Raw genomic sequence first — 16,991 nt, 5'->3', positions numbered from 1 at the left:
GTGCCTGGGGACAATTGGGAGAGACTCATGCCTGGGCAGTGCTTCCAGGTAAGCAAGCAAGGGATTCAACATTTATTTTAGTTACAAAGTGAGGTCCTGGGCTGATGAACTTGGGATCATCAATGGGCTTTATCATCAGTGGTTAACAGAGGAGTCTTTTTTTCTGCTTGGCATTTAAGTTCCGTGTTAGAAGATGATCAACTGGGAAGGCAGCAATCCTATGAGTACAACTAAAACAAATCAATGTCTCCTATCACTTCTAAGGGGACCTACCCCCGTCGACCCAGGTATTAGATGCTAAAATGCCTTCATTCCATAACAACATTCGACCTTAGAGTGGGACAGGCTCAGAGCTCCCACACGGAGCGAAACTGAGGGTGGAGGTAGTACTTACACCAAACATTTGCCGGAGGTCTGGATCCCGGAACCGGAAAGGGATGTTGGACACATGCAGCCGCTTGGGCTGGGACTTGTTTTCTGTGTTTTCAGAAGGTTGTGTCTGGGGCTGGCCGTCGGTAGGGGCTGCATCATCTGTCTGCTAAAGGAACAAGAAACAAACAAACAAACAAACAAACAAAAAAGGAAAGTAAGCACTAGGTCCCAATATCGTCTCTTCCCCGAAATGGTAGGATGAGTTCTATAAGGACTTGGTCCCAATGCCTGCTCCCTTCCTCCACATGGCAGGATGCTATCCGACAAATATTTTTGGCCTTTTTTTTTTTTTTTAAATTAACAGCAAAAAAGTTTGTTTTGAGCATCCACTGAGGACCCACATATGAATCTTGGATTCTATATCAATCAAAACCGTCAGAAGCTCTGGCTTCATGCAGGGTAACTCTCACGGTACAAGGCACATTAAAGACCGTTCTTAAATATAGAGAGGGTTGGGAAGAAGAAGGTAAACATTGTGAGAAAATAAAGGAAACATCAAGGGTTGGGGCTCAGGGTGGGTAGTGGAAAACTCATCAAAAAGGATTAAAGATCATTAAAAATAAGAACATGTATCCCTCAGTGCTGGCCAGATTCTTACACTATGCATACGTAAGTACTGAGGCGGAACAGGTAAAATATTAATAAATGTCAAAATTTTGCAAAGGCCCTTTGGAGGTTTGCAATTCATCCAGTGAATAAGATGATTGACTCAACTTTTAAAAAAGATGTTCATTGTATAAATCTATAATGTCTACTGCTGCAAACCTATGAGATCATAAATCTCAAGAAATGAACACTAAATCAAGTATAAATAAGGTTGTATTTGCTGCATTTGAAAGGCTCAATCATTTGAAAGGTAGTGCCTGTGTTGGGAAAATAGGAAAAACAGAATATTCCCATCTGTACAAAATCTCTGCTGGGTTATGCTGATGCAGATAATAGAAGGCTACTAGTATAGCTCATTATTTCCATCCGTTCTCCTCCTTTCAGAAAGGATAGTTAGGGAGCTTTGTTTTTCTGTACTTTCTCTGCAATTAGCATATTATGCCTGTAGGTGGCAGTAGACGCAGCCCACTTTAGTATGTCTTTGAACTACTGTTGTAGGGTCTTTGCCAAGCTGAAATTCATGAGCAAAGAATCATCCTCATGTATTTATAAGCAATTTAGAGGCATATAACCAAGACAAAAACTATCAGTGCAGGCAGCCAGGTGTAAAATAATAGAGACTTAGAGGAGACAATCTTACACAGTGAAATGTAAAAGAAACACCCAAATAACAGGAGCATAATTAGCAATCTTCTCAGCAGCTCTCTGGGTACTAGAATATTTCATTGGCATCCTCTTTCCTCATACACTCTGGATACATGTTTAAGTTGAGACCTCCTGGAGCCTTGTGCACCACCCACCTAACCGGATTCAGTCTCAGAAACCCTAGCAGATGCCTTTGTTGATTTTCAAGTACAAGGCGATCTTGACAACCACGTTATTTTGCCTGAAATGTGAAGAAGAAGATGTAGGAAGAGGTGGGAAAAGAAAAGCAATTATAATGCAGACAGGACTTTGTGGGGGTGCAGGCTGAGCAAGTTCAAGTCCCACTTGCCACTGAGGGTCCCAAAGCACGTAAACTTTGGCTTGGTAGACAGGTATGTTAGGAGACAGAGTCTGTGCCAAAAGAGTGCAAAGCATGAGCGAAGATAGCAAGATGTCCGTAGAAGTCCTCCTCACTGGGGAGGCCATGGAAAGCCAGAGAGAATGCAAAGAGGATGAGCAAGAGACGCAACTTGAGAGGAGGACAGAAGTTGTAGACCCAAAGGAGCCTTGTACACAAAAGTAAGTAGCTGTTATAAGCCACTTAAAGATGACCAGAGGACTGAGTTGTGACCAGCATGCTACGTGAATGCCAAAGGCCTGCTAAGTGATTGGCTGATGTGGTGACAGACTGAGAGCATGAAAAGATTGGTGCACCACTAATAAATGCATAATAAACAAATGCCTGAGAATCACTGTTGTCTGCTTCGAGTGCCAGTTAAAGGATAGCTATGTCGGCTAGCGGAGATGCACTTGGTGACATGGCTTGCTGTGCAGTCATGAGGGCTTGAGTTTGTGGCCCCAGAACCTGCATAAAACTGGGGCACAGTGTAATGCCTGTTTATACCTGTAATCTCAGCATTCCTACAGTGACATAGGCAGTGGATACAGGACAGTTCCTGAAAGTGAACAGTCAATTGGTCTTGTAAATACACCAATAAAGAGAGACTCTCTCAAAGAAGAGATGAACTGATACTTGAAGCTGCCTTTTGATTTCCACAGGCACATCATGGCATCATACTTACATAAATACACACACATGTACACACACACACACTCATCATCATCATCATCATCATCATCCTGTATCCCAGAGACCCACACTGTGTTTAGCTTTTGTTTTTTTGTTTTTCCTAGTTACAGCACATCGGGTTCCACATCAAAGACAAAGACATCACCTTTAAACCATGATATTGCTACCTTGCCAAAGAGTAGGAGGTTTTAATGCCCTACCACAAGACCCTAAGTTGGCACAAGCAATCACTAGATCCTAGGTTTCAAGTCCATTTCTCCCTACCCTACTGGAAATTGTGATGTGAATAAAAAATTAAAATGAGCTTCTCTTCCTTCCAAGAAAGAAACTCAGACTTGGATTTGTGCACAATTGCTGAATGGCTCAGTTTAATAAACCTAATTAGGAATTACAGAGATTATGATTAAACATATTAAATGATTAATAGCATTATGCTGCTCATGTAAAAATTAAAATTAATCATCTCTAGTCAAACAGGACTTTGGAGAAATCTTGGTACTGTTCCCTTTGATAAAAACATACAATGCTCGATTAATCATTTTGTAGTGTACACATTTATACAAATACCCATAAATTGTTATGTAGGCATACCTTTGACAGAAATAATTTTTTACTGAAAATATGTGAAATGAAATCCAAATTTGTATAGGTTGGTAGAAGGCGGGAATAGGGATATCAACCTTTATGGGGTAAGAGAGACAGGAAAAGAGTCTATTTCAAGCTGAGCATGTCCGTGTCTGAGGTAACTAGTTATGTGACAGCCAGGGCTAGAGCGTCAACCCTGTAGTATGCAATCCCACTGTCACCAACTGCTAATTTGTATCTGGGCCCTTTATATATCTGTGCCTACAGCTCACTCATCTGTGAGAAGACGATAATGATCCATGCCCTACAGGCTTAGGACAAGGACCAAAATATAGGGGTAGGTACAAGCAGCCCTAACTTCAGATCAAGGAGCTCCCACCATATATAGTGAAGAGAGTGCTTCTACTTCATTTGGGGCCTAAGTGGGCTTTTTAAAAGCATATCCCTTGGAATCTTCAGGAAAAAAATCCCAGGAAAAATCCTGTGCTTTCCTATGACTGCTAGGGTTCAGATCTGGTAATGTTGAATACATGTGTTAGCTACAGGCTTGCTAAGTAACCCTTGTCCCTTTGGGAGTTTCAGCACCTAAAGGTGATGCACCATGGAAATAAGTGAGGTCACTGGGGGAACTAGACCTTAGCCTGCTCTTCGGTTCTTCATACTGCTATCACCGAGCAGACAGCCCTTCTCTCTACATCTCCACTATGCACTGTGCTCCAGTGAACACATATCAAAAGCTCTGAAACCACCAGCAAAATACCCCTCCCAGGTTTGTGACATGGCATTCTGTTATAAAAAAACATGATCTCTGGCTTTGTTCCTGATCAGATTGTCACAAGTTTAGTGGCTTAAAACAGGACTTTCTCATTCCATAGCAATGAGGACAAAAATCTAAAAGAGAGGTGTCCAGAGAACCAACTTTCTTCTTTCTTTGCCTCTTACAGCTTCTGTTTCTGGGCACCTCTTGGTTTGGGGCTTTGCGACCCCATGTGCTTCTATCTTCACATGGCCATCTTCTTTGAGTGGCTCACTGAAGTATACTCCAGCTTTCTCTTATGAAGACACTAGCCATTAGATCTTGAGCCCTTTCTAAATAAGGATACTTTGAGATAATTAATATTATTACATCTGCAAAGATCCCTTTTCCCAAACTCAGTCTCAACCATTTGCAGTTGGCAGAGCTTATGCTATGAAAGTGTTTTTAGAGGCTACCACTCAACCTATGACAGTTCCCTCATAAACATGAAACCAGAAGTGCAAATTCAATTAGTGACTATTTTTCAGAAATGAGTGTTATTCTTTAATATCATCTCTGGGATCTTGATTACTCTCAAAAGAGCTACCCTCCAACAAGCGGCAAAAGAAAGAAGAATGTCCCAACCTAAGCAGAGAAAAGAACTCTTCCTTCATCAGGCCAGGTTGGCTACCTCCCTTTAAATACCTGGTTATAGATAGAGACGCTTGACCCTCTCTGTCAGGGTGGGAAGCCCTTTGTCAGTTTCTAAAAAGATCATCAATATCCTATACTTATGTTTGAAAATGAATAAAGTGATCATTATTCATGTACTCTGGATCATTTTTTCAGAATGAGACAATAATGGTGAAGTCCTACTTAGTAAGAGGGTACATTACATCAATTGTGACAGTCACCAACAAAAGCATCTCAGTTTTGCTCTCTGTTTTTCTGGTCTACAGACATACAGGGCTATGAGAAATAAGAGAGAGAGAGAGAGAGAGAGAGAGAGAGAGAGAGAGAGAGAGAGAGAGAGAGAGAGAGAGAGAGAGAAATAGCCTTCTAATCACACAGGAAGACTCTATACATTGGAGATTCATTACCCACAAGAAGCAGGTCACTAAGGAACCTGAGTCAGAAGTTCTGAACAAGTACATTAAGATCCACCTTACCAGTTTCTGTGTTGGCCTTCTGTGGTATAACCCTATCAGAAAGCAGGCTGTTGGCTGAAGAATTTTCCTTAATAAACAAACTCCCTGGGTATTGGCACAGGTTATAAATGTTAAGAAAACACCAGCGGCACTTTAATCTCCTGAAGATCACTTAGTGTTTCCACAAAGACCTTAATAAAGAACCCCGGGGCTCCCTCCGCTGTAATCGTTCCTAATTCAATGAATAGCTCTAAGCAACCCACAGCTAATCCTAGTGAAATTGGATTTTGATATCGACCAATCCAGGGATGACTATTTGAGAGGATATCCATAGAAATCAGCTCCTTTCAGATTCCGTCTCTGCCCCAGAGTTATCATAGTAGGTTACTTAGATATTGTAGAGTCCCTGGTGCCTCCTAACCGGTACTGAGCAACTAGGTGTAGAACCATCAGAAAAGGGCAGTTTACAGTTAGGCATCTGAGTAAAAAGTCACTTCCATCTAGTACTGGCCTAGTTACTTAAGCCCTCTGAACTTTAGATTCTCCAGACTAGCTCAGGAGACTTTTGTCTGTGGCTCATGAGGGCTACCAGTAAGTTACTACTGAGGATGCATGAATAAAGCATGGTAGATGTGAACCTACAAGAGAAAGTAGAATTCAGAGAGAAAGTGGGGCTCTATAAGGCAGAAGCCAGCTTCGGAGAGGGACTGGGCAATGATTAGAAAGCAAGCAAGAAGCAAGCTATATTTGGGAAATTAAAAATACATGTATGCATAACCCAGTACTAGATATAGCTCAAGGGTGCTGAGGAAGCACACTTGGGCAGCCCTGAACAAAAATAAAACAAAATACGAGCAGCTGATGAAATTTTATAATGTCTAGAAGTCACATGTTTTTAAGAGTGAAGCAAAATATGAAGTCAATTTTAAGCACATAGCCGTGTTAACTCTATTTAACAAGCACAGTATTGTGATGCATCATTAGTGCAAAGAGCATTTAAATTATTTTTTTCTGCACCAAGTCTTTGACATTTATTGTCTCCATTATGCTTATAGGTCCTAATCTCAGCAGGGCACATTGATTTTTCATTGGAAATCCTTGATCTACATTTAAGCTTCAAAAATAAATGACAGCTGAATATCCAGATTTCCTACTTACAGTTCAAAAGTTTCCAATGACTGAGTCAAAGGTCACTTCTGCCGATTAAGATGAAGTTGAAGTAAGTGGGGAAAAAATCTGTTCCATCTATCATAACAGGGCACTTTTAAGAGTTCAACTGTAACACAAAGAGGGTCCTTTAATGATGTTCTAATATCTAGAACCTGTGAAAAAGTTGCCTTATGGGACAAAGAAGTGGGAAATTTAATGAACAGAGCTGAAATCACTTATCACCTGAGCATGAATTAGATTATCCTAGATTCATGAGGAGGCCAGTACAAACACTAAGATCCTTTCAAAGGTCTTCAGAAGGAGAAGAAGGAAACCTAGTGATGGGCTCTGGGATGTGAGAAGCAGTCTGCCTGCCATTTCTGGCCCAATGAGGAGATGACAGAGGGAGGTCAAGAGTCTGGGAATTAAGGAGATAGAAAAGGTAGAAGCAAGCTCTGGAAAGAAATTTCATCCACATTTGGTGATGTCCTCTGTCTGAAGATCATTAGAGTCAGCAACATTCATTGCTACAAAGAAAGCTTAAAACCATCATCACCTCTGTAACAAAACACAGACATACGGGATTTCCAGCATCCCAGAAACTTCCAACAGACAGATTCTTTTCAGTCAATGTGAAGGAATCAAGAGAGACAAAGTATAGAAGGATGAAGAGATAGGGAGACAGATGAGTCCCTAGAACAAACTTCCTTTCAGAGTTTGCTCTATATTCACAAAGCAGGTAACACGGACACTGTAGAGTCAATAAGTTTGCCATCTTTTAAAGAATATGGGCTGAGAATAGTATCCATCACATACATAGTTGTATCTCCTGAACCCCTGTCATCTGTTGGACCTCATTATCTGTTACTATTTCCATCATCCTACAAATACATGTTTCTTAACCCCCTTCTGTATTCCTGGACATACTAAAGCTACATACCTCCTGCTCACAGTGTATGTGCTGGAGGGAGGGGGTGCACACCTGTATCCCAATATTTGGTACAAAATTTTTGAAAGTTTCTAAGCTACCTAGAAGAGACATAGACGCCAAGAGTAACAGTAACTGAGGAGGGCCATTTGCTTCTGCCAGCCCAGGCTGAGACAAAAGGTCCCTGACTGCCATTGCTGTCAAATGCTGCGGTCCAGTGCTGGTTTCATGAAGAACATGTGGAAATGGCTAAAGAGACTGGGAAATTGAAAACTCTGCTCAGATACCAGGAGCTAGGAATCATAAAAAGAGGTGTCTATGGCTCACCTCATAGAATAATCAGAACAGCTCGGACATCTGAAACTCAGAGAGGTGAAGTTGCCTCTACAAAGGTACCAGCGGGGACAGAGCAGGATATTGGACCCCATAAATGGGATTGCTTTTGTCCTGTCACAATCTCTCAAGAGGAAGGTAAGGATGCCTTGTAGAGTCTAAGGATGGGACTGAGGACAACTGCAAACCACACACAAAGGATTAAAGCTTCGCTGCTGTTCTAATTGCTACACTTGAGGTCAGGTCTGGGTCAGGGTGAGAACTGTGCTAACATAGCTGACTAACAAGCCTGGAACAGGCTGCTTCAGATGCCTTCTGGGAGTCTCTGGGGTCTTCTCCTGAGCCCTTATTAGTCATAATTATTTTTTAGCTTACTTTAGAAAAATGTCCCTATCCTCTTCTTTACTTTAAAAAATGTATTTATTTTTACGTACGTTGAGGGTTTTGTCTGCATGTACATCTGTGGGAGAGTTGTCAGATTCTTTTCACTGGAGTTGCAGATAGTTTTGAGCGTCCATGTGGCTCTTGGGAGTTGAGCCCAGGTCCTCTGGAAGAATGGCCAGTGCTCTTAACTACTGAGCCATCTCTTTAGCTCCATCCCCTTTTACTTTTAAGTATTTATTTGATATATTATGTGTTTGTGAGTCTTTATGTGTGGATATGGACATGCACAAGTACATAAAGAGGCCAGAGGAGGTTACCAGATTCCTTGAAACCAAAATTATAAGTGACTGTGAGCTGTCTAATATGGATGCTGGAAACCAAGCACTAGTCTTCAGAAAGAGCAGCAAGCATTCTTAACTGCTGAGTTACCTCTACAGACCCCACGCTTGAGCTTAATTATTAAGCTATCCTGAGATATATGAACATCTTCAAGGCAAGCATTCTATCTAATAACAGATGTTGTTTTGAATCATTATTTCTGGCACATAGTAGGCCCTCAATGTGCCTTTCCTGAGTCATTCCAGTCTATCAAGTACATCAATCTTTTTGTGCACATGTCTTCTGACTTTTACCTTCACAGTACGGAAACCCAATACCCTCAAGGGGATGTGAATAGCTCATGGATTTTCCTTCTAGCAGATTGGTAAACACACAGAATCTTTTCTTTCTGGCCAGCTTCCTCCCCTCTCTGTATAACACTCTTCACACTAATAAATAAAATGTGTACTTCTGAATAGCCCCTGCTTTTCACTCTCCTACCAATCAAGTTCTTTCTTAGAAAAGGAGAAACTTGTGAGAGTCTTGGAGGCATGATTTGATTAAGCTGACAATATCATTTGAGCAATGGTTGAGTGCCCAATGCGATGTATTTTGGACCAAATTGATTTGTGTAACAAACACTTGCTTTGTCTCTTCTAGCAGCATGAATGGCAGGTCTTGATTTAGCTAGTGATGCTGGGTACTAGCTGAATTTACAGTCTGTGGTTGCTCTCTTTCTGCAGAGAAGAGCAAGGCCAGAGCAGAAGCTGGCATAATTCAATACATTGTGCTATAAACTCGAAAAATAATATCACAGAGCTCTGCAATATACCTATTTGATTTGATTTGTAAACCTGATAAAAAAGCAATTGAAAAAGTTCAGGGGGAATATATATATATATATATATATATATATATATATATATATGTTCTAAGCTAAACTGTAACCTTATTGAATGTGTACAAAGAACAGAGCATGGGAGGAGGGGGGTTAGAAAATTCATGCACATCCAATCAACTTCCTACCCTGCATTAGACAATGTTGCAATTCTCCATTTTAAATGGAGAAAGACTGTAAAAAGTTATTTTCCATTAAAGTAATAATAACGAGTGAAGGCATGTGAATTAAAACCCAAGTCTCTGGTTTTCTCACAATCCCACTTCAGAACTGGGCTGCACAGTGTCCCCCAGCTTCCTGCCTTTTATCATGTTAGCTCTATAGGCAAACAAATAAGTTAATCACATAGGTTTGGATATATTTAATACCCCATTCTAGTTTGGCAGAACCAATTTTGTACCTGGGTAAGGCACATTTGAAAAACACATCACATTTCCCCCAGTTCAAGTTAATTCAATGCTCAGCTCAAGTGATAGAATTCCTCAGAGAGAAGGGTGGGAGGCCTGGCAGGGCTCAGTCCAGATTCTTCAGCTCTTTCCATCCTTTGAAAAGGCACAAAGAACATGAAAGGCATCAGGGTCCCATAACTCGAAAGGATGTGGGAGTCAAGGTAACTGACTGTATTTGTCTTCTCTGGCTGCTGAAACAAAATGCCACCAATGGGAAACACACCTCAATGATTGGGAAGCTGGACCTGTAACACCAAGACTTATAGTTAGATTCTTTCTTGCTGTGACCTCACAGATCAAAGGGAGAATATCTTTGTTCCCCTTCTTTTCTGAGGAAAACACTAATTCCATTATGAGAGAGCCCTACACTCATGACCCCCATTTAACCTAATTACTTCCCCCCAATCCAATCTTCAGAGATCATCCCATCAGGGGAATGGACTTCAGTGTAAGGTCTGAGGGAAGCAGAGTAACATAGCCAGGGAGAACTCACAAAACTTGGAGATAAGAAAGGACAAGGGCTCATAGGCATGCAATCAGTCATTCTGGATGGATCTAATGAGAACATGGAACAGGCAAGGCATCACTGCTTATCAGAAGCAAGAGTCACAGTGACAAGATGACTCTGGCTCTCTGAATTCTAAGGCGTAGGCTTTTCATGCCATAGCAAACAGTGAAAATATGACTACTGCTAGAAGCTAAACTAAATGATTTTGTGCTTGTTACTGTTCTAGCCATTGGCTGCTGGGATCAATAGGACAATATCTGATACTGGGTTTGACATTAAGAATTCAACGTCAACTACTTGAATACCTAATTGAAGGACAATTATTCTCCATGGAAGTTTGCTTCTGTTTTCTGGAATTCTAAAGACAAACCTTTGGTTTCTCCAGATCAGCTAGCTCCAGCTGAAAGAGCCAGCATATACCTCCAGGCTTGTACATCTGCCCTCCTCACTAGTGACTCTCTTGTAGCTATTTCCTTTTCCTGCCTAAATACTTTGCTTGTCTTTAATACTCCTGGTGGACTCAAAAACACAAGCTACCTCAAACCTCCATTGACAGGAGCCTGATATAGTTGTCTCCTGAGAGGCTCTGCCAGAGCCTGACATATACAGAGGCAGATGCTCACAGACAACCATTGAACTGATCATGGGGTCCCCAAGGGAGGAGTTAGAGAAAGGACTGAAGGAGCTGAAGGGGTTTGCACCCCATAGGAAGAACAACAATATCAACCAACCAAAGCTCCCAGGATCTAAACTACAAACCAAGGAGTACACATGGAGGGATCCATGGCTCCAGTCATATATAGCAGAGGATGGCCTTGTCAGGCATCAGTGGGAGAAGAGGCACTTGGTCCTGTGAAGGATCGATGCCCCATTGTAGGGGAATGAGAGGGTGGGGAGGCAGGAGTGGGTGAGTGAGTAGGGACACATCCTCATAGAAGCAGGAGGAGGCAGAATGGGATAGGGGGTTTTCTGGGGGGGAGAAATTGGGAGTGGGGATAACATTTGAAATGTAAATAAATATAATACCCAGTAAAAAAAAATTTATTGAGTTTTCAAATACACATAGCTGAAAGATTTCACCCAAAGAATTATACAAGATTTAAATGAACCAAATGTTAATTCTATACATTATGGTAATTTTCTAGGACTGAGAAAACTGCCAAAAGCACAATTCAGTTATAGAACCTGGAGATGAGTTTACAACTGGAGCTGGTTTTAGTGAGGATCCAGGGTTTTCCTGACTAATTGCCTCTCATTCTTTATAAATGAATCTGAGAACACGGGTTTCAAGAGCGTTGTTCTAAAATTGTTTTCCCCCCAATATACAGCATAGAGTGGTGTTACTACCTCTGTGAAGTGCAATAGGTTTTTTCACATAAATGAGGCAAGAATCCTGACATATAGAGCATACAGTTTTTGCAAAGTGACACGATTTGGCTTGCTTTCAAGCTCCAAATCCCATTTCTCAGGGCTTATTTCTTCTGCATTGCAGAGTTGGGGGTGGGGGGAAGCCAGTGCACTGCATGTTGGAAAACAGAAGTTCTAAGAGAATGACTCATGACATAGACATATTTGTACTTCCTTTCCAGTGTATTCTTTAGCCTCAGGGTAAATAGTTTTCCTCTGTGGGCCATTCTGTAACTGATATACATTAATGCAGCCATCAGTGACATGTTCATAGGGAAATGAACTGTGACCCAGTCCGCTTTCCAATAAAGCTTAATTTATAAAAGCAGACAGAGGATTAGATTTGTCCTATAGGTCATAGTTCCCTGTTCTGGGTCTATCATACTGAAAAATTTGACCATTTTAAAAGCACCTGTTGGGTTTATTTGAAACATTTGCAATTGCTTGGTGTGGGGATGAAAAGATATACTCTCAGTCCTTGGGGAATTTTTGGTTCTATAAAGTGAAAAGACAATAAGCCATGTAAGTAAGAAAATGAATGTGTAGTGATTGAAGGACATTGCATTGACAATTCAGCTAGAGGAGATGATGTGAGAATTCTTAGGCAGTCTCATTTAATTAGGTGCTCAGTCATCATGTGTGCAGATGATGCCCATAGAAACCTTTAGTGCTGTAAAGGACTAGGTTCTACTCTGCATGTTACCCACAGTACCAACATTTGGGATGCTGAGGCTGGCATGCTGATGTCCATGGGAGGCTAAAAGTGTCTACATGTTAAGTTGCATACTATTTGTGGGCTAGGATGTAAGGTCCTGTCATAAATACAGAAAATAAAGGTGTGGGAGAGATGGCTGGGTATAGGTTGTTAACAATACATAATGCTTTTACAAAAGATCTGACCTCAGATTCTGGCATCCATGTTGGGTTTAACTCGAGTTCTGGGCGGGAAAGGAGGGTGGGGGGCATGCTCTGAAGCCTCTGGCTTCTGATGACACGTGCACTCACATGTATAGATGCACACTACATAATCAAGAATAATTAAACTATAAATTTAAAAAGAATAGGTGGAAGAGAAGAGGAAGAAGGAGGAGGGGCAGAGAGGATAAAGAAGAAGAGAAAGATAAGAAAGAAGAGGAAAAAAGAGAAAAGTGTCCTGCTCCTGTGCTCTTCAATGAGAGAAAGAAAGTAGTGAGATCTGAGCAGTAAGCATGGTGCTAAGTGCCCCTGAAGGGACCACTTACTCTCTCCATAGCTCTTGTCCTTCCAGTGAAGGTCTATTGAAATTGGGAATGAAGCCATGTCCAATGAAAAGGCTTGGGGAATATCAGTAGCTGCCCTTTGACATCAAAGAGAAATGAGTGAAATTTGCTCTAGAACACATTTTGGGAGTTTCAGGGTGCTTCTGTATCTGTAGTCAATGGTTTTTGTTTTACTGATGTTTGTGACCACATAGGAGGAAAATGACATGTCAGTATGTCTGACATTTATTAAGTTTTCTAAAAAGCATGCATAAATCCAAGCCTACCACATGCTCATCCCTCATTGTGTCATCTTGAGACAGAATATATCTACCACAAGGCTGTACTACAAGTCAAGACCCAAAGACTCAAGGATGGGGATCAGTTGAATGACAGGAAACACTTGGTAGGCAGTTCCAGGCAATTCAGCACAACACTGAGTTTTTCGCCTACACAGAAAACAGGTTTGTCCACAGTTGGTAATTTGTTGAATGGATTGACTTGGGCTGTATCAGATTTTCTATGGGCACAGCTAGCCCAACACCTTTGTAACCTGGAAAAGCTGGCTGAAATAGCAGACTCCTGGTTTCTACCCTTGAGTTACGCATACATAATCCATGAGACAAAGAAAAATGTTTTTAAATGATGATCCTAGGACTCAGTTGCTACAGTGCTCATTTGGATGCCTAAAGACCTGGGTTCCAGCTCCGGCATGACATAAATGTGATTTGATGATATCTACCTATTATCCCTAGAATTGAGATGTGGAAGCAGGCAGGGCAAAATCCAAAGTTATTCTTAGCTATATAGCAAGTTAAAAGCCAGCTTTGGCTAAATGAGGCCCTGTATTTGAAAACTAAAAATAATGTTAAAAAAATACAAAGACAATTCTAGTGGTATGCATCTATATTTCAAAAACCAATTCTATACTACTCTAGGCTAGTAAAAATGGGATTATTATCTGGGATTGAAAACACTGTGGTTGGGTCCTCTAGTTTCTAGCCACTTACCTAAGGACTAATAACTTTGTCCCTTGCACTGGCTACTTTTCCCATCTCTATTGCCAAAACATTGACAAGAAGAAACTTCAAGAAGAAAGCATTTACTCTGGCTCACAGGTTGAGTGTACAATCCTTCATGGTGGGGAGAATACAGAAGAAGAGAACACCACTATGGCAGGAAATGGGTCTTTTGGAATCCTCTCGCTTTTTCAACACAGGCTGTAGACAGAGGGTTGGGAGCAGGGTTGGGCTATGAAGCACATGAACATCTTCTATGCAACCTACTTCCTCCAGAAATGGTCTACTTCCAAAAGGTTCAACAAACTCCCAAAACTGCATCACCAGATGGGACCAAGTGCTCAAGCACATGGGTGTGTGGGGGAGGTTTAAGTTCCCTGGCATAACATCCCTCCATGCACCACAGCTCACAGCTGTATTTGTCTGTTTGAGAATTCACTCATTCAAAGATTGTGTGTGTGTGTGTGTGTGTGTGTGTGTGTGTGTGTGTGTGTGAATGTATGTATGTTATGAATATAAAAGCTAAAAGTATGTATCTTCGAAAATCATTTCTACATCTTACTGTTTGGAACAGGGTCTCTCTATCATTGAATCTGAAACTCAAGAATTTGGCCAACAAGGTCTGGAAATTCTTACGCTGCCATCTCTCCAGCTAAGGGATTATGGGTGTGTGCTACCATCTCTGCCTTCTTAAGTGGGTTCTGCGGATCTAAACTCAGGCCCACATATTTGTATGGCAAGCACTTTTTGATTTAGCCAACACTACATATCTATTCAAAGATTAATGATTGATCACTGGCTCCCCGGGACAAATGGCAAGGGGAAAGTTGGTGATTCAATGTCCAAGTTGACTGTAGGCTCAAGCATCATAGGTGTGAGCAGGTATGACATGCTGGTTAGAGATAACTATTCTTAACTGCACTCTATATACACTTTAAAGGGAAAACCAATATGGAGGACAGATTCTAAGCCTTGGGATGCATCTTCTAGGTCTTATATTGTTCCTGCATCCCTGGACTGTCCTTGGAAGACAATTTTTTTCCCAAAATAAAATTTCTTTTCAGAAAAGCACTTCTATTTTGAAGGTGGCAGGGTAGCAGCTGGAGGTAGGAGGTATTTGAAATGGCTTCTCTATTTGGAATGATGCACACCTTCCTTACAGACCTCGGAGAGCCCCAGTCTCTATGGGAATAAGATTGGGAAAATATAGGTGCATGGATTTCAGTGCAGATGCAAAGCTCTACTTCTTGGCAGACAGAACAATGCAATGGGGCATTTGCTACTCTCTCAGATAATTCAGTGTTCCCATACATTATACTGAATTGTAGACTAAGTGGCTTTCCCATGCAGACTCACCCTTCTGCTTTCCCCAACATTTTATCTTTGCCTAAACTGTTCAGGAAAGGTCTCCGAATGCGCTTCTAGTCTGGCTATGAGGAGATGGGATTATTGCCTTCTTAAGTAGGTGACAGCCACTCACCATTTAATGATAAAATAAAATATAAAACTTGGAATAATTTTATTCACTTTTGAAAATGAGAGGGAGGAGAAAATCCTATTCTAAAACAGTGAAACACATTTAACATAATAGCCAGGACCAGGGATGACCAGGGATGAAGAGCTACCCACATTCCTGCATGCTTATTAGACACAGCTCCATGTCCTTTTCTCAATGCCTTCTTAAGAGGACTATGAGAATGGCTCTACCATTTGTCTGTGGTCATCTCTCTCTCTCTCTCTCTCTCTCTCTCTCTCTCTCTCTCTCTCTCTCTCTTTCTCTCTCTGTCTCTCTCTCTGTCTCTCTCTGTCTCTCTCTCTCTCTCTCTCTGTGTGTGTGTGTGTGTGTGTGTGTGTGTGTATGTGTGTGTGTGTTGAGTTGGCTTGGGGCTGGGGCCTATGATGAAATATTAGTATGTGTATGTAAGCTACAGTGAATTGCTAAAGTCCAAACCCCAGGAACTATGGGAGCTTGCTCTGGAAATAGCCTTTAATAAAAGGTAATGCATATAAAAGTTGTGAAGGGCTGGGGAGAGGGCTCAGTTGTTATAGCGCTTCTCATGCAAGCATGAGGCCCCATGTTTGAATCCCTAAAATTCATATAAAAGTCAGATCATAGCATATGCTATAATCCTAGCTAGAGAAAGGTAGAGAAAGAAAGGTCTCTGGATCTCATTGGACAGATGACTAGTAAAACAAATGAGTTTTAGAGTCAGTGAAAGATCCTATGTTGAAAAGTAAGGCAGAAAGCAATTGAGGAAGACACTAGAAGTTGACTTCTGGGCTCCATATGCATCACATGTATACACATACACATATGTGTTCACATGTATAAATTTTTACAAACATGGATGTATGTTGGGCCCAGACACAGACAGGCACATGAAGATCTTGAATAGTCAAAACTCACCATATTACAATTCTCTTACTATATTCCAGTAATTACTAGCTGAGATTCCATTCCTGGACCACCAAGCCAAACTTACATTTTTCTTTGCTTCCTGTCTACATGGTACACATTCTACACAGTGCCCTAAGCCATTCAGGAAGCTGAAGCAGGAAGATACCAAGTTCAAGACCATCTTGGAATACAAAAGGGATTCAAAGCTAGTAGAGCCACTAAGGCCCCCTGTCTTAAAATAAAATGCGGAGATCTGGAAAGAGGGCTCAGCAGGTAAGCCTGCTGAACTGAACTTCATCTTCAGATCCCACATAAGGCAGGAGGGGGACCACTGCACACACCCCTAACTCTATGTGCACTGAGGAGAGAGCACTGCACACAGCTCCTAACCCTGTGTGCATGGGAGGGAACTACTGCACACAGCTCCTAACTGTGCACATGGATGACGTGGGAGAAGAAATGACACCAAGGAGATGGCAGAGGGTTTTTTTTTTCCAGAGTCCTGCTACCATCACTGGGGACCATGATGTTAAGTGATGCAACATCTGTATCCAATTCAAAGGAAAGAAACGAGCTTGGAAGAGGCTCACAAAGCTAGGAAGGAGGAGAGTGAGTTCTACAGTTAAGGGTAAACACTTCTCAGCTATTTATGCCTCCCTAATATCAGCCTTCTAGTGAGAAAACTATTTGTAGGAGATGATAGGACTTGGAAACAGACCC

The 16,991-nt window shown here is 41.4% G+C and overlaps 1 protein-coding gene across 30 annotated transcripts in view; it reads right to left on the bottom strand.

Annotated features, from left to right (window-relative positions):
- The window catches only part of Rbfox1 (RNA binding fox-1 homolog 1), a 2,110,633-nt gene that overhangs the window by 137,436 nt on the left and 1,956,206 nt on the right, over positions 1 to 16,991 (bottom strand). For 26 of the 30 annotated variants that reach the window (XM_029470804.2, XM_085832312.1, XM_085832309.1 and 23 more), the window contains one exon: positions 395 to 538. In XM_029470804.2, coding sequence (XP_029326664.2) covers positions 395 to 538 — 144 coding nt within the window. The remainder of the gene's footprint in view (positions 1 to 394; positions 539 to 16,991) is intronic. The other 4 variants (XM_085832308.1, XM_085832311.1, XM_085832322.1 and 1 more) reach the window with 1 other exon arrangement.

The sequence above is a fragment of the Mus caroli genome, unplaced genomic scaffold (genome assembly GCF_978045245.1).
Source record: "Mus caroli unplaced genomic scaffold, Mus_caroli_1 scaffold_17, whole genome shotgun sequence".
Taxonomy (NCBI): Eukaryota; Metazoa; Chordata; class Mammalia; order Rodentia; family Muridae; genus Mus; species Mus caroli.
The sequence above is the reverse complement of the archived record's forward strand: the minus strand, read 5'-3'. Positions and strand labels throughout refer to the sequence as shown.